Source organism: Tachypleus tridentatus, chromosome 12, assembly GCF_004210375.1.
Source record: "Tachypleus tridentatus isolate NWPU-2018 chromosome 12, ASM421037v1, whole genome shotgun sequence".
Lineage (NCBI taxonomy): Eukaryota > Metazoa > Arthropoda > Merostomata > Xiphosura > Limulidae > Tachypleus > Tachypleus tridentatus.
The window spans coordinates 79,093,573-79,119,630 of NC_134836.1; the positions used below are offsets into that span (position 1 = coordinate 79,093,573).

Genomic DNA, 26,058 nt, shown 5'->3' on the forward strand with positions numbered 1-26,058 from the left:
ATATTGAGTGTTTAGGATCAGAAATGTTAACTTTTTTTTTTTTACAAATTTATCATAACAAAAGAAAACCTAATCCATGATTAAAAGATTACATAGGACGGTGTAGTAGAGTGAATGAGGAATAATTTTTTTTCTAAGTTAAGATTTGCTTCGAAAAAAACATTTTTTCAAATGTAGATGGCCAGTTGTTTGAAACTAGTTTTTGTTTAGTTTTTATTCGTAATTTACTTTTTGTATATCTGTTTATTTGTGAAAAAAACTACAACTAATTGTAGATAGTTATTAGTAGTTTTAGATGCGAGATTGAGAACCCATGTCACCTTTTTAATGTTTCTTTTCCATTTCACATAAGAAGCTTGCAAATAAAATTGAAGTCGATTGATGGTGTATTCCTACCACTGACTGCATAGGTACGTGTTTGTAGGCGCATCTTTGACTCTCAGTAAAGTACACTCCCTAATTTGCAGATTTAATACCTACTTTTATTTGTCTTTTATACATTATAGTTTTGCATAAAATAGCTTTTTCAATTTAAATAATTAAAAAAATACTAAAAAGTAACACATCGATACTAAGAGCTTGTACTCATAATGGTACAATAGTAAGTCTATGGACTTGATTGTAATGTTATAAACCTGAATTAAGTACCTGGGGTGGGTATGGCACAAATAGTTTCTTGTGTAGCTTTGTGCTTAGCTACAAACAAACCAAGATCTTAGTTACATTTTCTCTTTACTGGTGTACTTAGTAGAATTGGTAACAAAGTTTTTAGTTTAATCAGATTGATACAAATAAAACATTTTGAGAAGTTGTGGTTTTACGTTAATTTCATTTTACAGCACATTATGGTTGAGTATCATATCCATAGTTCTGCTAGGTGTCTCTTCAGCCATAGCATACGTTCCAACATTTGAATGCCTTCTTCAAGCTGCAGTGTAAGTATAGTTTTGGGCTTCACTGTTATCCATCTGTTTGTAAAACAATTAGTTATAAATCAAACGTTTTATAACAATAAGTGCATAAGGTAAAGTTTCACAAAATATCAGCACTTGTGTTTCTGACAGTTTTAAACAATGCATTTAATAATCTTTAATATCATTAGGTGGATAAACTCATCTGTTTTGTTTTATTGCAAAATGATCTTTATATATTTATAGTACATACTGTTTGAGTTCTTTATAATGTAAAGACTAATATATATTTTAAATATAACATGAAAAAATCTTTGTCTTGAATAATTTATTTATTCCTTTTTGTTTATATGAGTATATATTGTTTATATTTGAGTATATGTATAATACAGTATTACGGCTGACTTTGAGTACCAGTGTGAATTTAAGGATAACCCAGGACAAAAATAAAACAAGCATATATAAAGTAAATTTTTCTGTTGAAACTAAAACAAATCATATCTAGAAGCTCCTTGGTTGATTAACTTTTGTTTCAATTACTTTGCTTAATTTTATTGTACAAGTTCATACTAAACATCAGGTGTAATATAACAGTCTGGAATACTGAAGAAATTAAAGCATCTGTAAGTTTTATATTTTTTTTTTCTATTTAGATGACATTTTGACTCAGCTTTCAATGTGAAATTTATAATACTTGGAACCTGAGCTTTACCATCTGACATAGAGCACTAGCTCAAAATTTTAATCATCTTGAAACAATAAGATTTATACGATTTGGTAATTTTGTAACTTGTTCTATAATTTCTGTATCTGTGTTGCCTACCTGTTTAAAGATATTTACTTCCAGTTTGAGTTGCTGAACTTGTTTTTGAAGACTGTTCTTTCTTACAGTGTTAAGCTTTCCTATTCCTTTAACACACTAGCCACAGTGGTGACTGGGAGTAAAGGAAATAACGTTGATTGACAAGCTCGGTCAATTTGACCCACCATGTGACCTCTTTATATTTGTTTAAAATCTTTATAGAATTAATACTTCTAACTTTCAATATTCACAAAATTTGGCAGTATTTCAGTTAATATTACAAGTCTTGCTTACAAAATATGGCCAAGTGATTAAAGTGTGTAACTTGCAGACTGAGGGTTGCAGGATTGAATCCATGTCCCACTAAACATGCTTGCCCTTTCAGACATGAGAACATTATAATGTGACAGTTGATCCCTCTATTGTTTCCAGCTGGAAAAAACAGTAGGCCAAGAGTTATTGGTGGATGGTGATAACTAATTGCCTTTCTCTAGTCTTTCACTGCTAAATTAGGGATGACTAGCACGGATAGACCGTTTCATTTTAAGTAATGATTAAAAATGTTTTCTGCATCTCAAACAATTTTTAATTTCCTTTATATGATCCTTAAATACACTTCAAACTTCTTTCAGTGAAACTATTTTATCTGTTTATTTGCTACAACCTATCTCTAAAAGGGATTGGTCAGTTTGATAGACGTAAAGACTCAACGAATCAAACTACATCTACATTACTTTTCTTTTTTCTTCCTATGATGACTTCAGATTATTAAATAAAACTACAGTCTTTTATTCTAAATACCTTTAAGCTCATAACAGTATGTATCTATTTATAAGTAAATTTTATTATTTTATTACCCTCTAAACCATATTTGCATACTTTATGCACTATTATAAGTTGTAAATCACTTGGGGAATGTGCAGCTCTTCTTACACTAGTGAATTATGTTACCCACAAATTGCTCACATGCATGCCCTGTGAAACATTTTATTATATTATTATTATTTACCTAACCTAATTTTAATTAACCTGAAAAGATCCCTATTTTTATATTTTAGTTAATTTTAAAGTAATAAATAAAGAATAAACATAAAATGAGAAATAAAGTACTTCTCTAGTTTTCTTTGACACAACCATACTTTTTTATACCAATGGTAGTAATGCACTAAATCATTTTTATTTGATTAAACAATGCACCAAAGAACATAGGCTAATAACAAGTAAAAGGTTGACACCTTTCCCCTAACTGTGAAACATTTTCTGTCTTTCTAACTATGTGACAAGAGCCATTACAAGTTCATCAAAGTAAACATTAACTTTTCTTTTGGGAATAAAGCTTGTACTGTGAGTGAAATTGACAACTATGTGTTCAGAGCACAGTGTTATAGAATACATTGTTTGATAGATGAAAACTTTTGCTTTCTATTGGTTATAAGTAACATATAATTAAGTGTAAGAAAGAACTATTAACAAATCCTGAAAAAAAAAAAGAAAGAGGATGTGGTAGAAGGGGTCTGATTTTCTATTTAACAAACAAAATTGAAGGTTATAAAATTATGGTTTGTCTGAGAATAATGATTATATAGCAAGTAATTTACATTTAATTTCAAGTTGTGGTAGATAAAATAGAGAAAAGATGTTTAAAGAAAATGTGCCACATATGGGGAATTTAAGGATTTTTTAAAAATATTGCCTTGTAGAATTAAAACTTAACTTTCATATTGTTAACATGTAATGCATACCTCTACACTACAAATTAATTGTCAGTCCCACAAAGCTATTTAAGCCAGAAGAAAAGATAATCGGCTAAATGTTTTCTGTATTGATTCTCTCATAACGTAACAGAGCTAAATCTGGGGTCTTCTGAATGTTGTGAAATCTACCATATTCTACAAATATTCTTTAAGAAATGGATGATAAAGGAGGCAAATGCTATAAAAACATTCCCTGATGAGAAGAAAATAAAAAGTAAGATTAGCCACATTAAATAGAAAAAAGAAAGAAAGACAAGCAGCTGCAAGAGGTGTTTCATTATGAATTCTCTACTTGTTGGAAGATCAACATATACATTAATTAAAAAAAAACACCAAAAAACAATGAAATTATAAAAGAACTGTCATTTATTTGCATTTATTTTCATGAAACAAAGTAAAAACAGAAGAACAAAATATAGAGAAAAGTGGCCTAGAAAATATTAACTTTTTCAGAAAATATAGCTGGAATTGCAATTTTCATGTGTTCATAAAATTTTAAGTATTTATGCCTAAAAAGTATAAAAACATTCTTAAATATTTTTCACTGTTCTGCTTTAGTACCAAGTGACCTTTTTCAGTATTCAATTTCTGCAGTTAACATTCCACAAAAAATTGGCAGTGTGTTGGAAAATTTTGCCACCCAGAGGTATGCATTACATGTTAAAATATTCTATACCACTTGATTTGATATATAAAATGTAGTTTAATAAAATTTGAATGTAACAAAGCAACTGTGATATGTGCAGTAAAGAATACCTGTGGTAAAAGGGTTAGTCATTAATTAAAGGTAGAGGAAAATTAAATCAATGTAGAAAATTTTATTAACTAAATTGCCAAAAAAATAAACATGCATGATTTATGATGACCACACTGCTATTAAAGTCACAAATCATCTATGAATTTTAAATTTATTGAATGCTTTTCTTCTTTTCTTGGAGCATGACTGTATAAAAAAAAAATTACTTTTCAAAATTACATTTTAAGGAAACATTGTCTTAGAATGTATTTGAAAAAAGGAAGAAAATATCATTCCTTTTATTTCTTTAAGTTATATTATGAATACTGAATGGATAGTGAGCTTTATTTGAAACATGTTTTTAAAACATTAAAACAGAAGCAGTCATTACAAAAACTGGAAACTGAAGAAAAGTATGACTAGATTTAAGGTTCTAACAAATATAAACTCATATAAGAGTACATATATTTTTAACCCTACAGTTTCCTGTTTTTGACCATGTGGGTAATTCATGTGCATTTTTCTCTATTTATGCAGCAAGTTATTTTTGGGTTTATGATTTTCTTGGTTGCTTGGTCTTTTAATGATAATAGTGGTACAAAAATTAAAAAAAACACTGTCAATGCTCAATTAATCCCACTAATTGCTGCAGGGATTTTTCAGTGTATTCTACAAAGGGAGTAATTAACTTCACACAATTTTGTTGCATCAGTTCTTTGCAATAAGTAATGTAAAAGACAGTAACACAAAATTACTCAGTAAGTTGATCCTTTAAGTAGTGAACATTATGTAATAAAGTCTAATTGTAGGGTTAATGCATAAATGAATAATTAGCCCAATATTCTTTTCTACCATGAGAAATGTATTAATTGCATTCCAATTATATTTTGGCTCAGTAGAAGGTATCATCAGATTGATTGAGTTACAGCATCCAAATCTTTACTTGAAAAACTGTTATATGAAATACCAAGTATTGTTTTTCATTATAGCAATGGGGGACTGGAAGATGACATGGGCACCTACAGTGTTGTTTGTGGTCTTTGGGGTGCCATGTATTCTCTCGGGTAAGTTATATCTTTGGTGTCAAATGTAATTAATAACAAACATAAGATTTAAATTATAATGCTTTCAGGCTGTTTGCTTTGTATGAACATTTCTGAAATTTATTCAATAATTAGAGTACAATTGAAATAATTATTTTTAAATTCATAATTCATGCATTTATCTTTGTTTTTTTCTTAAACTTTATTTTTAAGTCTCTGAAGAAGTAAAAAAGGTTCATAGGAAAAACCTCTGACAAAGTTAATGTCATTCTATTTCATATGGATTTTGTAAGAACTTCTGTGTACATTTTTATCGATGATAGTTTAAAGGATTTGTAACAGTTGCAAGTTAAATTGAGTTGATGGTCATTTATTTGTACATTAATTTTCCTTCGAAGGTTTGGTATTGGCCATGCTGTAATAATTATATTCACATATAGTAACTTAAATATAAACTGCACGTATAACTGTTTCATGGTAAAAAATAGTGTTTTTTGAATTACCAAACCATTGCAGTGACAAGATGTTACATTCATTGTGTGACATTTGAAAATAGTGTTATAAAAATAAAGTATCCAGGCAAGATTGTTTTCAGATAATGAAGTAAGAGAGATGGTTTCATCAGTAACTGATGAAGTGAAAGTGATGGATGTATTGTTACCTTGTTTCCATATCCAACTAAGTAGGAATATTATTAATAGTACATTCACAGTCTTTTAAAGTATTACCAGTCTTGAAAATGTTAAAAAAACAACAACTTTGGAACGTGTTTTTCTTCTTTTGTTTTAAATTTGTGTTTAATCTTGGATCACAAAAAAACAACTGATATTTACTATAGTTAATGCATAATTTAATTATTGTAAGATGGATATTATCTTTCTTTATATTATGTTGTTTCTGTTGAAGGGAATTCACAGGTCCATCTCTAGGAGGAATGCTTTCAGATCTTCTGGATTTTCCCTTAGCTTCATCTGTTATGGGTGCATGTTCAGGAATTACTGTAAGTATTAAGTAAGTGTTCAATCTTTAAACTTTAGTATTACAGTGTATTAATTAATTTGATCATTTATAAAAGTTCTTTGTGCAGATTAATATACATTATATTCTGACTAATTTTAAATTTTGGTGGTAATATATGTATAAATTAATATAGATACTTACTTTTCTACACAATTACATTACAAGTTTAATTTTCCCATGAATGCTTTATTGCAGGCTATCATAGCTGCTCTACCATGGATTTTCTGTAAAGATAATAGTAAGCAACTGGCAACTGTTGAACCGGACAGTGGTATTAGTGAAACTCTGACAGAAGAAGAAAACACCTTGTTGCAGGTTCATGAAGATCAATCAAAGAATTATGGATCAATATAAGATGCTTCAGAAGTGAAGTTGTTAAAGAAGCTGTGAGTTTTTCACCACAATATATTATTCTTCATGGTCTTAAGTGGTTCTGAATCTTTGGAGAATGAAATATCAAAGAATACAATAAGTGAGACAAGAGAAGGGATAATGATTTTGATTATAAAATGGAAACTGAAGAGCTGGTAATCTTCTCTTGGGTTACATATTAAGTAGCCCGTAATGGATATTCAGAAGGTGGTAATATGGTTCATAGTTTGTCTTGAACATTTGTAAGAAAAGTAGAAAACTTGTTTACCAGAGTGATGAATGAAGATTTACAATTTTCTTTGTGTTATATTACAGATCTGAATGTGTTCAGGAGCATTTCAACAAACTTTATTCACTTTTATAAAACCCTTTAACAACCAGTGCTGAAAACTTAATTTGTTATTAACTTGTGTGTTTGTGAAGTCCACAAGTATTGTTTTTCAAATGTATCTTGGGGGTGATTAAGAGAATTTAACACAATGTTCCATGGGCTGTAGTTTATATATTGTTTGATATATTAGGGAAATATTGATTTCAAAGTCGTTTTATGGGATTAAATAAGAGTTGTGTTTTGTTAAAATATTTTTAGTGCATATTATGAAATCTAGAAGAAATGTTACCCACTCAGTGTTCCACCATTTTTGTTAGCAATGGAGTAGTTGCTTTTGTTAATATATTTCTGTCTACAGTTTATTATTTATATTCTTTAAGTTATTTCACTTTGGAAGAGTTTTTGATAATGAGCCAACTTAACACTTAAGTTTTTTTAATTATCCTATTTTAATGAAAATATACATAAAAACATGAAAGGTACTGCAGTGTTATCATGCTGTTGGAATGTACTTCCATCAGTTTTGTCCCTTACTTACCTGTGTTCTGATCATGTATGCTATTTTATATATAAAATTAACCCCTTTAAAATAGCTCTATTTCCCTCAAAAAAGCAAACAGAATGTTATTAAAAGTAAGACATAATGCCAAAACAGAAGTCCAGTTTTTTTTTATATGTACTGTTAATAAATGTTTGGAATTTTAAATTCAACACATTTAATTTTCAAAGTATGAACTGCACAGATAGCCCTTGAATACCCACCTTTCACAAAATGAACTGTATAGATAGCTATAAGCAGTTAATCAAAACTATTAAAATAAATACCAAAGGTTCAAAACAGTAGAAATTACAAAACATTTGTATTGTAATGTTAAATTACTTTGTGTAATTAAAGGATCAGTAATTTCTTATTTAAAACAAGACCTGTTCAAGGGTAAAGTTCCTTTTTGATGCATTATGTTTTAAAAAGCTTATTGGAAGAAATTCTTGTATTGCTACATCAAAGCAATTGCAGGAATGCATGTCACTTGTAAAATGCTCATTTCAGTTATTCTGCTAACATTTATAACTTTCAATAATCTTGAGCTTGGCATTTAATAATTCTATTATAATAACCATGGCTCTGTGTACTAAAATATGAGTCAATAAAATAAATGTTCACCTGAAAATTGCTTTAAGAGGTTACTATTAGTTATAACTATAAAAGGGAGTAACTGAACCAAGGACAAAGTTATTAAAATCAGTGATGTCGAGAAAAAGGTACACAAGTTGTTACTATTGAAATAAATGTGAAATTTGAAAAATATAAGAGGAACATCATACAAATTACTATTTTGACAAATCCCTGATCTGATTCAAACAGTACTAGCTAGTCTTGTTACTGCATGTTGAGGCCCATTCAGATTCTCCTCTTCTCACTGAATTATACTTTCAATACGTGTACAAATTAATGTCTAAACAAGCAACAGATATTTATTTACTCTTGGTAAAAAGAAAAACATTTAACTTTCAACTGTGGGGTACAATGTGAAGCAAATATACTTTTAAACACGTGGAAGACTGTCCTATGAATGCTAAGCCTACTATGATAAATTATGCTACAAACATCTGAAAGTGTTAGCTTAGATTTTGATCATAAAATTTATCTGTTATTTGACGAAAGCATACATAGGTGCTCCTAACGGGGGAAACCACTGGACTGATTGTTACCAAACCTGGTGAGTACTTTTTATAGCATGCTTAGGGGAAACATAGAGGGAGTGGATTTGAATTCTCCTGTTTCTTCCCCTTGCATTGAACAGGTTTGTCAGTTAGTTATCAATAAAACTGGTGCTTAAATTCATAGAGTGATGCCATGTGGTTCACAGTGGGAACTTCTCTACCCCTCAAAGTATACAGTTACTTATGACATTTGTATACTTTTCTTACTGTTGTTCAGGGAGACTGGATATATTTGTTGGAACATGATTACAAAGATAAGCAAGCATGACTAGAATCCTCTTTTCTGCAAGGAATGCCTGACTGTCTTGTTAAAAAGGGGCAGATGATTGGAATCTGTTACCTGGAAATATTGAAGATGTACTTATGGAACACTGCCATCTGAATTTACAGAATTTCTTTATCTTGACCTTTGATCTAAATGGTTCTTATTTGCTGATCACATTGGTATATTATTTTTCCAAGAGAACTTTCTCAATGAGCATTACTGGTTTACCTAAGGCTATTTCAACTTCTAATTTTTCTTTTCTTGGTGATATCTTTTTACAACTGGAACACAGACAGACAGAGTTAATTGCTATTCTATCCCCATCCCTTTGAGTTTTACTAGAACTTTGAAGCCTATTTATCAGTCACATGGTTAGGAAGGGCTTTAGGACTAATCTATAGATTATAATATTTCTTTGACAAATAATCAATTTAATCAAAGCTTGTGGCTTACTAATTCAGTTAATCTATCTTTGAATATTGGAGTACAAAAAGATATGTGCCTAACTGAAACTCTTCATGTTTAATTTAAATCTTATTTGATCAAATATTTTAATATTAGTTTTACAGCAGTGAGAAAATTTTATGCCTGCAATTCACTCTGCTGCAAATATTTGTCATCATTTACAAGATTTTACTGCACTGTCATGCACACATAGCAATGGTCTAACAACCAGTCAAATGTTCTGTAGCATACAGTATGCTCTTGGTCAGTCATAGTAAAGTTTTCATACTGGTGATAGAATGATCTGTACTGTTTACCAAAGGTCTTTCTTTTGTAACCTACCAGGTCTGATGGTTGTGATTTCACTCCTACTGTTGTCTTCATAAAGCTATTAGTTCTTGATTGTTTCTACTTAGGTTAAGTGTGAAGATGATCAGTCAGATTCACTGTATGTTATTCAATGATCTGAGGCAAGAATTTCATTAGATGTGTGATACCTGACTATGCAAGTACAATGACTTATTATTTTACTGAAAAAGAAAACTTATGAAACAGTTTCCGATTTAGTTCAGTGTGTCCTATATATTTATTTCGATTAGAAAGATTTCCCAGTTTTAGCTACGAGATAGATCTCCCTTCTATAATTGGATGTTTACCTGGTTTGGAAGAGTGGGTACTTCTGTAATGCTGTAAAACAATATGCATACTTCAGGAAAATGGGTGAGTGTACCACTTGCCTTTCTAGACTCAAAACACATGTGAAATAAATCTTGATTGTTTGTAATTAAGTACAAAGCTATATAATGGGCCATCTGTGCTCTGTTTGTGATGGGTATTGAAACTCAAGTTTCTAGGTGTGTGAATCTGTAGACACTGCTATGCCACTTGGAGACAGAAGTCTGTAACTCACTTAAGTAGCATTTTACTCTAACAATTTATATTGGATGACTTATTCTAATATTGAACACTTACTGCTGTACATATCAAGTGATGATTAAGTAATGTATCCATTTTAGAAAATATTCCCTATCAAAAATTTAATTTTTTTAACAATATTTTTATAAATCAGGAAAGGTTTTACTAACTGAAAGTGAAATACAATAAGCAGCAAGCATCTCTCACTTGTATATTATACCAATTAAACCCTCAGAAGGATTATTCACAATCTTTCAGTGCTTTATGAAGATGTTTATAAAGCAAAGAAAACTTGTTTCTTTTAATATTAAAATGACCCAAGGAGTCTTGGACCCTTGAGTTCACCTCTCTGAATTCTGTCAGCTGTACACAGGAGGTCATAGTTTATCCTTTCAGTCACCACGGAATCCTGTCGATAATCAGGATGGTCAAGAATATACTCGCTGAATCCACTGGGCTGTTGTGAGTAATTTACCTAACCAAAGTAAAAATAATAATAATGAATATTAAGTTTCTATGAATGTTGTAGAGGTCATAAGGAGTGAAAAATGCACTTAATGTTTGCTAAAAATTAACAAAATATGTAATTTCTGTTGTCATGAACTCCCATACTCTAAATTATTTTTTCTTTCACAAAAATATAAAATCATGTTTAGGAATTAATGTCGGGTGTACAGAATATACCTTTAAGCTGCATCCCAGATGTTTTAATTTACTTAGTATTATTGCTGAAAAACTACACATTTGTAGAAATGACTGAAGTTAATAGTTATGCCTAATTATAAAATGCAGAATAGTTGACTAAGCCAGCACTCGTAATACGGAAAACTCGAACTGGGTGTAATATGGATCTAACGGTCCAAGGTTCAAGATGCAACATTGATGACTGTGGTCTGTCTACCTCTAACTGTAAAATATTAAAACCAACACTCAATCCTGTTATTTGGCTGAGATTGGTGGATGAAGCCCTTGTGGCAGTGAGCACTACTGGTCTGCCATTCTCCCTATGGTCAGTGGCTAAATATTAAGAACAGCCATACCTGAGCTATGTATTTTCTGACCTGTTATTTTAGTTAATGTCTATAAAAGTTGCAAGTACCAGTTCCAGCTTGTGCTGTGTGTCCCGACAATGTTGAATCACCCTCTATGAACAACACAGGTTATTTAATTACCACTGTTGTAATGTTTGTTAATTTTAACTCTTATACATTTATTTTAACAGAGTTTAATTGATTTAAATAACTAAGTTTCACTAACAGAATCCACACTTACTACTTTAATATGTGGAATATCTTTAACAGTTAACATTTAATACCTTGTATATATCCAAATTACTTATCTGGTTCTCTCTCACTGGTGTGAAGATAATTTCTAGGAGAACAGATTATTATGTTTTGACTGGTACTAGATTTCATTTTCAAACCACAAACTCTTCTCATTTGGAAGGTTTCTGTTCCATGTATTGTTTGATTCGTTGGTGTAACGTAGGCTAAAGTCCTGGACTTGTATGCTAGTTGTTCAATAACTAAGTGAAAGTCAAACTTCTTGTGTGCACGTTTTTTTTTAAGAATCAAGTTTTATTACTTATAGTGAAAAACAATCAGCTGTTATATCAGCCCACATTATTTCTTCACTGCCCGTAACAGTAAACAGCATTTTGGTCCACTTTCTCCCACGTGACTCAGTCAAACCTCCATTAAAGATACTTGTCATTATTTACATTTTATCTTTTATACTTTTACTGTTGTCACAATATAAAAGACTGGTGAGAGTAGATATTAAGTAGTTTATTTTGTAATTTGTTATTATAAAAGAAAATCAGAAGATTATTGGAAGTTGTGTTTGTAACACATTGATGTCCAGAATAGAGCAAACAAATAATTTAGAGTTGAACATAAACAGTATGAGATGAGTGGGAAACAGCAAAAAGCTAGACAACAGAAGAAAGTAAAGTCACGGGCAAGGAAAAGTTCAATGTAAAGTTAACTGCTGTGGAAGTGATATTCAACATTAGGCCAATGTTAAGAGTAAAACTAACACTAGAAATTGAGGAAAAGAATAATAATTTATTCCTTTAAGATGTGATTCTAAAGTAACTGAATGAGTTTGAGTGAATTTTGACAAAAGAAACAGATATTTTGCAGAAAGAAGACCAAATGATTACTGGAACAGCAGTATAGAAGTGATAATTTGTGTGGAAGTAAGGAAAGGTAGTTGGGCTTGTAAATTAAAATTTTAAAGCAACTGAATGGGGGCGAAGTGGATTTTTGACAAGAAGGTGAGAACTGTATAGTGTTTAAGATATATCTGTGATCGCTCTAGCATAAGTAAGCTGTTGTACATGTTTCATTAGTTCCAAATATATACTTTATGTTGCAAACAAGTAGAGTGAGTACTGTTCACTGATTTTAAAATTTATCACCAACAAGTCAAAGACACCTACCATAGGAAAGTCTTAAGCCTAACGACAACAGTATATATTTATACTATAAAGAAGTACAAGTCTTTAATCGACAATTTGTGTAATGCAGCTTTTAAGGTCTGGCACTTAGCGAGCTACAACCAGTTATGTAGTGACAGACAATGACAGAAGAAAACAAGAATGGCAATACACACAGAAATGTAGTAGAGATTATAATTACCCTGTTTAACTATGCTAACAAATTTTTTGATAAATGAGTAGAAAGAGGATCTCATCTTGGATTAGAAGACTGTAAACTACAAGAATCTGTTTCTAGTTTTTTGTTGTTTAACAGGGGGATCAAAAATGCAAATTGAGATTGCAAAGCTCACCCAACTGGAAGAAGGACCCATGAACAACAATGGAGCCAGGTCTAGCCAACACGTGCTGCCCAAGTATAACAATCGAAAAGATAATATGGATGCTTTTCTGGAGAAATGTGAAAGCTTTGCACAGTCAGAACTGGGACAGAGGTGACTGGGCAGTCTGTCTCAGCCCACTTCTCATAGAAAAAAGGCCTGCAAATACATGCAGGTATGATGTCAGAAGATGCCATGGGCTGTGACAAGTTAAAAGTGACTTCACTGAAACAATACAAACTTAAGGGAAAGGTCTTGTTGGAAATTCAGAGGAGTCAAACTTGACATTGGAGAAACTGTATGTCAGTATGTTCCACTTTTTTGTGGCAATATTTCATTAGATAGACTGGCATGGCCATGTATGAAAGTAGTTTTGAGGAAGTTGCAGACCTATTAGTATGAGAACAGTATGGACTGCTACTACAGAACCCTCGTGTAGCTTTGTGCGAAGTTCAAAAACAAACAAACCAAATGAACAGGTACTTGAGTACAATTTGCTGCTTTAGATGGTGTAGCTTGGTAGTTTAAGAGATGTGCAAAATCATTATCTAAAATCTCTTGTTTACATATAACTAGCTGGTTCAACACCATGAGACTGTAATATCCTACCAGTTCATCTGAATGGGATGAAGTGGTAGTGTTCATTACCTCAAAGTTTCATAATGAGGTGGAGCAAAGGTTAATATATCTTGAATCAAATTCTTAACCCCCATATAAACACACCTTTTGTGAATTTGTAAAAACACAACAGTAAATTTTATAATCAGTGATGTCGAGAAAACCCACTTGTAGAGAAATATATATGCAAAAACGGCTCGTTTGGGTTGAGAAAATATTTTACATAGAAGAGCGAACAACGTTTCGACCTTCTTCGGTCATCGTCAGGTTCACAAAGAAAGAGGTAACTGAGTGTCGGAATGTAGAGGGCGGTGATAGATGTTTGAATATATAATTTTATTTATTATATTAATATAGGTATAAAGACGTTCCTTTATATTGGTTTATTTTGGGTTTAAGTTGTTGTATAAGTAAGGCTTCTTTAATTTTGCGTTCAAAATTAAAGTAAATTTTATACACTTGCACTGTGCCAACTCTCCAAGTGTCAGATGCATAAAAACTTTGAATAGTTAGTGTCTTTTGACTTAATATCTTTTCTGTAGTCTCTTTGAGAACATATATATGTTAAAATACATCAATCTAATTTAAATAACTTCCCAAAAAATGTAATCTGAAATTATGGACTTACATCAATGCATAATGTAATATACCAATGAAATTACTAGGTTATTTATGTTCAATAACCAGTGCTGTTTTATTATTGTTAACAGGGGGATGATATCATAAAACATTTTTTTTCAATTCCATTCAAAATATTTGAATAACCATTTTTATAACTTCCTGGTATTTTGCAAAATTATAATTTCTTTAAAGGATTCTTAATAAAATGTCACAAAACATGTTCAAGATTCAACAAGGTACGAATTTAGAGTGTCTAATGATATGTTGGAACATTCTTCTAAACAGTATATGATATATAGAAGTGGCGGGGCCTACAATGTTTGTATTAATAGCTGTGAAGCAGCCACTATTAAAAAAAAAAAGGAAATATTTCTATAATAAATTTAACCATGTCTTATACTTTAGCCCGTATATACATGTATTCAAACTAAAAACGAAGTCGCAGCTATTATTACCTGAGGCACGATGTTGTAGGAGTTCCAGATATTTTTGTAACGTACGAAGCGTATCGACTTCGACGGCTGCTCTACGCAAGAACCTCCGAATTAAAGGAATAAGGCCTGGGAACAAATTATCTTTCCCATTGATTATTTCATTCATGGTCATCTTGGCATACGACCATTCATCGGAACAGCACGTTTTATCTTTTGCTTTCTTGGCTGTAAAACGTATAATAATTACAAGCATATGACTGTGCAACATTTCATCAAAAACTATGTATGATATAGAAACACACCCTTTAGTAGCAAATTAAACATCTGTTCTCTTGTACATTAATTCGAACAGCAAAATACTAACACCATCCATTGCCCACATTTGTAAGAACATCTTCAATTACTTGTGTAAATTTTAAAACTATAAATAATATCTTAATAAAAATATTTAGAGAGAAAAGGATGTTTTTACTAATTTTTTGAATCTGATTATTAAGCTATAATCAACTAAAAGAATCACCTCTTCCAAACTTAGAGATTAATACAGTTTAATTGTGTGCGCCTTAACAGTACATCGTAACCCTAAGTAACTGCCTACGATGCAAACCTTTGTATATGTACACTGAAATTACAGTTAACACTGCAAACTATGGATCATACTACAATATTAATACTATCAAACTGTTATTTCACTGATTTATTTTCATAACTTAACATAGCCAGGGACCCGACTCGTAATCCAAGGATCGCAGGTGTTTATCCCCGTCACAACTTTGCGCGAAATTCAAAATATCAAACTTAAACAACTTTCACTAAAGAGAATAATGTAGGAAATCCTCTCTGGATTCGTATTCAATACTTGTGGAAAGAGATTTCATCTTCTAATACAAAAGTCTGGAGATTTACAACAAAGTTTAGTCAAATTCTTCTTTATTACCGAGTCAAACAGTCAAAACTTATTTTCTGAAAACGGATTACTTTACTATCACATTTTAATTCAACTTTTATTATGTTTTTGTTCAGAATTACTTTTATTTTTTCCAGGAGAGGTCTCTCTCTTCCCCTTATATCTGTTGGCGATAATTGAATTATTACAGTAACAGACTGACCTTAAAATTGAGAAAATGTTGACTATAATTTTGAATATACTAAGTTTATGTACATGAAACTTTGTAAGCTTTTAGTAACATGTGCAGTTCTGTTGTGCACAAAAATGGGTAGATACTATTATTTCAAACTCGAACTGTGATGAGTAGGATCGAAAGTGATTTTTATGTCAGTGAAGAATAAATGAACTTATGTCCGTCCTACAATTTGTATATTACATTTACTTTACCTGTAGAAATTTCAAAACATATATTTACAGTTTTTCTTCAAGTAACTATGTAAGTAAATCCCCTATTTACTGTCGTCTACAGTGAATTATCACTAAATCAATAGTGTTGAGTAAAGTGAACATTAAATACGTAATACCATGTTGAATGGCACCGTCTTCAACTTGTGCACCTAGGGTTAAATTAGAAGCTTATACTTTTAGTATATGATCTACTTGGTAAATATTCGGGTTAAGGGACTAAAATCTTATGAAATTAAAAAAAAAGATTGTGGTTTATAAGGTTTAAATATGTTCAATCTACAGTACGAGTTCAAAACAATTCTTACATAGATCCAGAGATGCTTGAGTTCCATCCCCCCCCCCAAAACACACACACTAAAAAAATTAAAACAAATCCAGAAAAATGGAATAAAAAAATTAAATAAAACGACGTTTCGCCACTACTGATGTGGTATGATCATAGTGTAATGATAACCTACAAAAATACAGTTTGTATCTCAGAACGGCTGGTATGGGTATTAACACTTATTGATAAAGAAAGAACAAGGTTTCGACCTTCCTAGGCCATCTCAGGTTAAGCCTGGGGGCGTAGCGATCTATTATGAAAATACCAAGCAAGTCAGAAATTTAGAAAAATACAATTTAGTTAAAGAAATCAAAAGTCAACTATGAGTTTTACAGTCTATGTCTTTGGTTCATAATGTATTTTTGTTAGTTTAATTATAATTAGAGCAAATAACAGGACAGAAATTTTGTTCAAGCCCTCAAGTTCAAAGGGCACCTCATATTTAACTCCTTGTTTTTTTGCATTTATGAAATTTTGCGACTTGTTTGTATTCGTAGAAAAAGGCTAGAAAAGACTTTATTAACTATTAAGTAATGCTAGTAAATGTATGTTTGATGAAAAATATTGAAATTATATTTCTTTTTTTTTTTTAAGGAGAGTAATGTTTATCTTATTTTTTCATCTGATTATATTTATATAACAATAACATAAAACAAACTCACATTTTTTGATGTTTGTTTTAAACCAGAAAGTTCCTGATCTCACTGCATCTCTTTTCTCGGCTTCTTCGTAGTTTTCATCCACCTATAATAGGTTGAAAAGGTGCAGTATGAGTGTGAAATACTTTAAACACGTTTTAAATTCAATAACACAGAAATGAAAATGAAACTATATTATTGAAACTTTAATTCCTCCTACAGATAACTACTGATTACAGTTTACGCTTGTTTTGGTGCAAAGCTACACACTGAGCAATCTGAGTTCTGCCCACAGTGACGAATTCAACCTTGACTTCGACATCATAAGTTCATAATCTTACTACTGACCCATCAGAACACAAAGTAATAAAGTACGGTATATATATATATACATACAAAAATAAGAGAAATATAAGAGGCTAAAGTGTCGAGGGTTATTCAAGAAACGAATGGATGTGGTGTTAAAATCACCAAACTGGATAATAAGAAATATATATATTTTGGGAAAAGCGTATGAAAGATTAAAATCCAAATTTAATGTTTAGATTTTAGGAGAGATTAAAACTCCAGGGAAACTACATATGAAGAAAATAATCAAAAAACCAAATACAGCCAGAGATGCAGTAGGGGATGGGGTGCGTGGACACACTGTACCTTCCCCTAAGATAGAACGCCATAACTATTTCAAATGAGTCATCCCCCGGTGGGGCAGCGGTAAGTTGACGGATTTATAACGCTAAATTTCGCGGTTCGATTCCCATGATGGCCACGGCATCTAGACCTTTATGGCTTTGCTCATAAACAAACAATTGAACGAATCCATCCTTACACTTTTATGCAGTAGATTTCGCGTTCCGGCACTTCTTTATTTATCATTACGCCCCTGATGACAACAATAAAAATATACAAGTAATGAACAAGGATTTCTGGTTCAAAATAAATAAACTACACAGGATTTATTTAATTAGTTTTAACGTAGTAGAAGTACGTGATCTCAAATTAGTACAACAGGAAACTAATTCTACTGAGTGAAATGTATCGAATCATCGGTTACATACCCCTTGTTATCAAGATATTTTTATTGTAATTCAACAATGTCAACTGACATCGGTTTAGCTTTTTAAAAACGGGTTAGTTTTAAATCCATATATTAAATTAAGAAAGCAAAATATTTTCCATAGTTAAAAAAAACTGTTAAAACTTTATTCCTAGAGCATTATCAATATTACAACTAGTAGAATTTGAAGTAACTAATTGCAAAGAAAAATGAAACTCGTAGTTTCAAAATACATAAAATTCCAAGTTTTAACAATATATAAAACACGAATACACTTAAGTCTTCACGCACTTGTAGCAATACATATAGCCAATAGCAACAATTTATGGAATAGATGAAAAGAATAAAAAAAGGCTAAAAATAATATAAAGACATGAGTCATCCATTCTGAGAATTATACTTATAATATCAGGATACAGAGGTCTCTGTCATCTACAGTAACTTTAGGAGTGTGTTGAAGGAGGCAGGTAATTTAGCATCTCAACCATTAACAATTAACTTTAATAACAGAAGAACGAAAATCAAGTAATAGTTCCGACGTGTCTGTATACCTAAGTTCAGTCTAACGACTGGTTAGTAAAGAAAGAAACATTAATTAACACAGCATTACAGGTTCTTGTATGAGATGAGCATTAGAAGAACCAACCTTTTGAGATTGGGATGAGCAAATCCATGTTTAAACTAAGGATAACTCTTGTTAGTAACACGATAAACACTGCGTATGCTGCATTCTCAAAATCCGTAAATTGAACCTAGTTGAAACGAAAAAGGTTGGATATGAACAACACTTTGTGAAAAGTACAAACAATGTTACTTTGTATTATTTAATACCACTTTAATCATGTAAACTTAGTTTTCGATAAAATTTAGCAAAAAAACTAACAATATAAGAGGAAGAAACAAAATAGATTAAACATTTTAACTATAATTTTTCAAGAGGTTATAATCACTTCAAAGCAATACAATTAATTTTCTTAAGATTTTATTTTCTGATTCTTTCGCAATAGCAAATATGTCGCTTTAATTTTCTCGGAATTTCTTCAACTTTATTGATACCAAATAATATGATTTGGTTATAGAAACTGGTTATTTCCTAGGTAAGTATACGTCTCGTCAACAAATGTATAAAATTCCCAATATACCCTTGTAACTATAAGAACTCTTCCCTTAAACTATTAAATTACAAAGGTAGGAAATGTTTCTTGAATCTTATATTATGCGAAATTCTCCCAAGCTACTAGCTGATAAGTATAATTTAAGGGATTATGGGTAATGTCAAAGAGTATAGCGTGGGTATTGAAATCATGTACAAAAAAAGAATATATTTGGTATTTATCAGTATCACAGAATAGGGCGCTGATTTTATCAGAGTTGCCATCTTCAATATACCAGAGCAAGATGTCATTACCAATAAAAAAAGCATATGTAAATAACTGTTAGAAAATACATTCAGTGACATTAACGTTATCTGTGAATGGCCATTACGGTGGATGTCAGGGGCCAAAATATGTAATAAACTGTTGTTATAGGAACAGATCTCATTCTATATTATAGCGTTGCTACAAGAAAATATCCCTAACAAAAGTAAAATATTAATTTTTATACATATATTATCGTATTATTAAACAAGAATCCTTTGAGTTGTTGTTTTTGTTTTTTTTGCTAGCTGCTCTATGTTCAACGCATTCGCAGAAATCTTTGTCTTAGAATTATTAACACTAAACCTGCTGCTGAGTTTTTGAATTTTGTACAAGGCTACACCAGGGCTTTCTGCGCTAGCCGTTTCTATTTTAGTACTGTAAGAACAGAGGGAAGGCAGTTAGTTATCACCACCCACCAACAATTCTTGGGCTACTCTTTTACCAACGAATAGTGGGATTGACCGTACATTATAATGCCCCCACGGCTGAAAGGACGAGCATGTTTGGTGTGACGGGAACTTGAACCCGCGACCTTCTGATTCCGACTCAAGCGCCTTAACCACCTCGTCACACCGGGTCACCGAGTGAATGTTTAATTTCGTAATAATAAACTTATGTTTAAACACGGAGTAAATAAAATAGGACTTCATATACATGTCACTTTTTTTTGTCAAACAATGAGATTAAATGTGATAAATATTGGATACAGTGTCAAACAGTGAGATTAAATGTGATAAATATTACAGTGTCAAACAGTGAGACTAAATGTGATAAATATCGGATAGAGTGTCAACCATTGAGACTAAATGTGATAAATATTAGAGAGAGTGTCAAATATTGAGACTAAATGTGATAAATATTAGAGAGAGTGTCAAATATTGACACTAAATGTGATAAATATTGATAGAGTGTCAAACAATGAGATTAAATGTGATAAATATTGATAGAGTGTCAAACAATGAGATTAAATGTGATAAATATTGATAGAGTGTCAAACAATGAGATTAAATGTGATAAATATTGATAGAGTGTCAAACAATGAGATTAAATGTGATAAATATTGAGAGAGTGTCAAACAATGAGATTAAATGTGATAAATATTATAGAGAGTGTCAAACAGTGAGACTAAATGTGATAAATATTGATAGAGTGTCAAACAATGAGATTAAATGTGATAAATATTGAGAGAGTGTCAAACAGTGAGACTAAATGTGATAAATATTGATAGAGTGTCAAACAATGAGATGTCAAACAATGAGATTAAATGTGATAAATATTGATAGAGTGTCAAACAATGAGATTAAATGTGATAAATATTGGAAAGAGTGTCAAACAATGAGACTAAATGTGATAAATATTGGAGAGTGTCAAACAGTGAGACTAAATGTGATAAATATTGATAGAGTGTCAAACAATGAGATTAAATGTGATAAATATTGATAGAGTGTCAAACAATGAGATTAAATGTGATAAATATTGATAGAGTGTCAAACAATGAGATTAAATGTGATAAATATTGGAGAGAGTGTCAAACAATGAGATTAAATGATAAATATTGATTGAGATTAAATGTGATAAATATTGAGAGAGTGTCAAACAATGAGATTAAATGTGATAAATATTGGAGAGAGTGTCAAACAATGAGACTAAATGTGATAAATATTGATAGAGTGTCAAACAATGAGATTAAATGTGATAAATATTGAGAGAGTGTCAAACAATGAGACTAAATGTGATAAATATTGAAGAGAGTGTCAAACAATGAGACTAAATGTGATAAATATTGGTAGAGTGTCAAACAATGAGATTAAATGTGATAAATATTGAGAGAGTGTCAAACAGTGAGACTAAATGTGATAAATATTGATAGAGAGTGTCAAACAATGAGATTAAATGTGATAAATATTGATAGAGTGTCAAACAATGAGATTAAATGTGATAAATATTGAAAGAGTGTGTCAAACAATGAGATTAAATGTGATAAATATTGGAGAGAGTGTCAAACAATGAGACTAAATGTGATAAATATTGATAGAGTGTCAAACAATGAGACTAAATGTGATAAATATTGATAGAGTGTCAAACAATGAGATTAAATGTGATAAATATTGGAGAGAGTGTCAAACAATGAGATTAAATGTGATAAATATTGATAGAGTGTCAAACAATGAGATTAAATGTGATAAATATTGATAGAGTGTCAAACAATGAGATTAAATGTGATAAATATTGAGAGAGTGTCAAACAATGAGATTAAATGTGATAAATATTGATAGAGTGTCAAACAATGAGATTAAATGTGATAAATATTGAGAGAGTGTCAAACAATGAGACTAAATGTGATAAATATTGGAGAGAGTGTCAAACAATGAGATTAAATGTGATAAATATTGATAGAGTGTCAAACAATGAGACTAAATGTGATAAATATTGGAGAGAGTGTCAAACAATGAGATTAAATGTGATAAATATTGATAGAGTGTCAAACAATGAGATTAAATGTGATAAATATTGATAGAGTGTCAAACAATGAGATTAAATGTGATAAATATTGGAGAGAGTGTCAAACAGTGAGATTAAATGTGATAAATATTGAATAGAGTGTCAAACAATGAGATTAAATGTGATAAATATTGAGAGAGTGTCAAACAATGAGACTAAATGTGATAAATATTGATAGAGTGTCAAACAATGAGATTAAATGTGATAAATATTGGAGAGAGTGTCAAACAATGAGACTAAATGTGATAAATATTGATAGAGTGTCAAACAATGAGACTAAATGTGATAAATATTGATAGAGTGTCAAACAGTGAGATTAAATGTGATAAATATTGATAGAGTGTCAAACAATGAGATTAAATGTGATAAATATTGGATAGAGTGTCAAACAATGAGATTAAATGTGATAAATATTGGAGAGTGTCAAACAATGAGATTAAATGTGATAAATATTGAGAGAGTGTCAAACATGAGACTAAATGTGATAAATATTGATAGAGTGTCAAACAATGAGACTAAATGTGATAAATATTGATAGAGTGTCAAACAATGAGATTAAATGTGATAAATATTGAATAGAGTGTCAAACAATGAGATTAAATGTGATAAATATTGATAGAGTGTCAAACAATGTCAAACAATGAGATTAAATGTGATAAATATTGAGAGAGTGTCAAACAGTGAGATTAAATGTGATAAATATTGAATAGAGTGTCAAACAATGAGATTAAATGTGATAAATATTGAGAGAGTGTCAAACAATGAGATTAAATGTGATAAATATTGGATAGAGTGTCAAACAATGAGATTAAATGTGATAAATATTAAATATTGAGTGTGTCAAACAATGAGATTAAATGTGATAAATATTGGAGAGAGTGTCAAACAATGAGACTAAAATGTGATAAATATTGATAGAGTGTCAAACAATGAGACTAAATGTGATAAATATTGAGAGAGTGTCAAACAATGAGACTAAATGTGATATATATTGAAGAAAGTGTCAAACAATGAGATTAAATGTGATAAATATTGGAGAGAGTGTCAAACAGTGAGATTAAATGTGATAAATATTGGAGAGAGTGTCAAACAATGAGATTAAATGTGATAAATATTGAAGAGAGTGTCAAACAATGAGATTAAATGTGATAAATATTGAGAGAGTGTCAAACAATGAGACTTAAATGTGATAAATATTGGATAGAGTGTCAAACAATGAGATTAAATGTGATAAATATTGATAGAGTGTCAAACAATGAGATTAAATGTGATAAATATTAAAGAGAGTGTCAAACAATGAGATTAAATGTGATAAATATTGAGAGAGTGTCAAACATTGAGACTAAATGTGATAAATATTGATAGAGTGTCAAACAATGAGATTAAATGTGATAAATATTGATAGAGTGTCAAACAATGAGATTAAATGTGATAAATATTGAGAGTGTCAAACAATGAGACTAAATGTGATAAATATTGAGAGAGTGTCAAACAATGAGACTAAATGTGATAAATATTGATAGAGTGTCAAACAATGAGATTAAATGTGATAAATATTGAAGAGAGTGTCAAACAATGAGATTAAATGTGATAAATATTGATAGAGTGTCAAACAATGAGATTAAATGTGATAAATATTGATAGAGTGTCAAACAATGAGATTAAATGTGATAAATATTGATAGAGTGTCAAACAATGAGATTAAATGTGATAAATATTGGAGAGAGTGTCAAACATTGAGACTAAATGTGATAAATATTGAGAGAGTGTCAAACAATGAGACTAAATGTGATAAATATTGAGAGTGTCAAACAATGAGATTAAATGTGATAAATATTGATAGAGAGTCAAACAATGAGAGTGTCAAACAAAATGTGATAAATATTGATAGAGTGTCAAGACAAATGATAAATATTGATCAAACAATGAGATTAAATGTGATAAATATTGATAGAGTGTCAAACAATGAGATTAAATGTGATAAATATTGAGAGAGTGTCAAACAATGAGATTAAATGTGATAAATATTGAATAGAGTGTCAAACAATGAGATTAAATGTGATAAATATTGAGAGATAAATATTGTGTCAAACAATGAGACTAAATGTGATAAATATTGATAGAGTGTCAAACAAGGAGATTAAATGTGATAAATATTGAGAGTGTCAAACATTGAGATTAAATGTGATAAATATTGGAAAGAGTGTCAAACAATGAGACTAAATGTGATAAATATTGATAGAGTGTCAAACAATGAGATTAAATGTGATAAATATTGATAGAGTGTCAAACAATGAGATTAAATGTGATAAATATTGAGAGTGTCAAACAATGAGATTAAATGTGATAAATATTGAAGAGTGTCAAACAATGAGACTAAATGTGATAAATATTGGATAGAGTGTCAAACAATGAGACTAAATGTGATAAATATTGAGAGAGTGTCAAACATTGAGATTAAATGTGATAAATATTGGAGAGAGTGTCAAACAATGAGATTAAATGTGATAAATATTGAGAGAGTGTCAAACAATGAGATTAAATGTGATAAATATTGGATAGAGTGTCAAACAATGAGACTAAATGTGATAAATATTGAGAGAGTGTCAAACAATGAGATTAAATGTGATAAATATTGATAGAGTGTCAAACAGTGAGATTAAATGTGATAAATATTGAAAGAGAAAGTCAAACAATGAGATCAAACAATGAGATTAAATGTGATAAATATTGATAGAGTGTCAAACAATGAGATTAAATGTGATAAATATTGGATAGAGTGTCAAACAATGAGATTAAATGTGATAAATATTGAGAGAGTGTCAAACATTGAGACTAAATGTGATAAATATTGATAGAGTGTCAAACAATGAGATTAAATGTGATAAATATTGGAGAGTGTCAAACAATGAGACTAAATGTGATAAATATTGGAGAGAGTGTCAAACAATGAGACTAAATGTGATAAATATTGATAGAGTGTCAAACAATGAGATTAAATGTGATAAATATTGAGAGAGTGTCAAACAATGAGACTAAATGTGATAAATATTGAGAGAGTGTCAAACAATGAGATTAAATGTGATAAATATTAGAGAGAGTGTCAAACAATGAGATTAAATGTGATAAATATTGATGTCAAAGAGTGTCAAACAGTGAGACAAACAAATGTGATAAATATTGATAGAGTGTCAAACAATGAGATTAAATGTGATAAATATTGAGAGAGTGTCAAACAGTGAGACTAAATGTGATAAATATTGATAGAGTGTCAAACAATGAGATTAAATGTGATAAATATTGATAGAGTGTCAAACAATGAGATTAAATGTGATAAATATTGATAGAGTGTCAAACAATGAGATTAAATGTGATAAATATTGATAGAGTGTCAAACAATGAGATTAAATGTGATAAATATTGAGAGAGTGTCAAACAGTGAGACTAAATGTGATAAATATTGATAGAGTGTCAAACAATGAGATTAAATGTGATAAATATTAAAGAGAGTGTCAAACAATGAGATTAAATGTGATAAATATTGGAGAGAGTGTCAAACAATGAGATTAAATGTGATAAATATTGATAGAGTGTCAAACAATGAGATTAAATGTGATAAATATTGATAGAGTGTCAAACAATGAGATTAAATGTGATAAATATTGAGAGAGTGTCAAACATTGAGACTAAATGTGATAAATATTGATAGAGTGTCAAACAATGAGATTAAATGTGATAAATATTGATAGAGTGTCAAACATTGAGACTAAATGTGATAAATATTGAGAGAGTGTCAAACAATGAGACTAAATGTGATAAATATTGATAGAGTGTCAAACAATGAGATTAAATGTGATAAATATTGAGAGAGTGTCAAACAATGAGATTAAATGTGATAAATATTGATAGAGTGTCAAACAATGAGATTAAATGTGATAAATATTGATAGA

At 30.3% G+C, this 26,058-nt stretch overlaps 1 protein-coding gene and 1 pseudogene across 3 annotated transcripts in view; one reads left to right on the plus strand and one right to left on the minus strand.

Moving 5' to 3' along the window:
- The window catches only part of LOC143235675 (MFS-type transporter SLC18B1-like), a 26,388-nt pseudogene extending 18,250 nt beyond the window's left edge, over positions 1-8,138 (plus strand). The window contains exons 12-15 of the transcript XR_013019351.1: positions 840-935; positions 5,193-5,267; positions 6,153-6,246; positions 6,462-8,138. The product of XR_013019351.1 is annotated as an MFS-type transporter SLC18B1-like (transcript). The remainder of the gene's footprint in view (positions 1-839; positions 936-5,192; positions 5,268-6,152; positions 6,247-6,461) is intronic.
- Positions 8,139-9,725: 1,587 nt separating this feature from the next.
- Positions 9,726-17,346, minus strand: LOC143233726 (glutamate--cysteine ligase-like). 2 transcript variants are annotated; one of them, XM_076470282.1, is made up of 3 exons: positions 17,153-17,337; positions 14,830-15,033; positions 9,726-10,790 (listed from the first exon to the last, which is right to left on the minus strand). In XM_076470282.1, the coding sequence occupies exons 2-3, from the start codon at positions 14,978-14,980 to the stop codon at positions 10,744-10,746; spliced, it is 198 nt and encodes a 65-aa protein (XP_076326397.1). In that variant the 5' UTR covers positions 14,981-15,033; positions 17,153-17,337; the 3' UTR covers positions 9,726-10,743. The 2 variants fall into 2 exon arrangements, with proteins under 2 accessions (XP_076326397.1, XP_076326396.1); XM_076470281.1 differs by lacking the exon at positions 9,726-10,790 and adding an exon at positions 13,145-13,294 and having other exon boundaries at positions 17,153-17,346.
- Between the last annotated feature and the right edge of the window lie 8,712 nt (positions 17,347-26,058).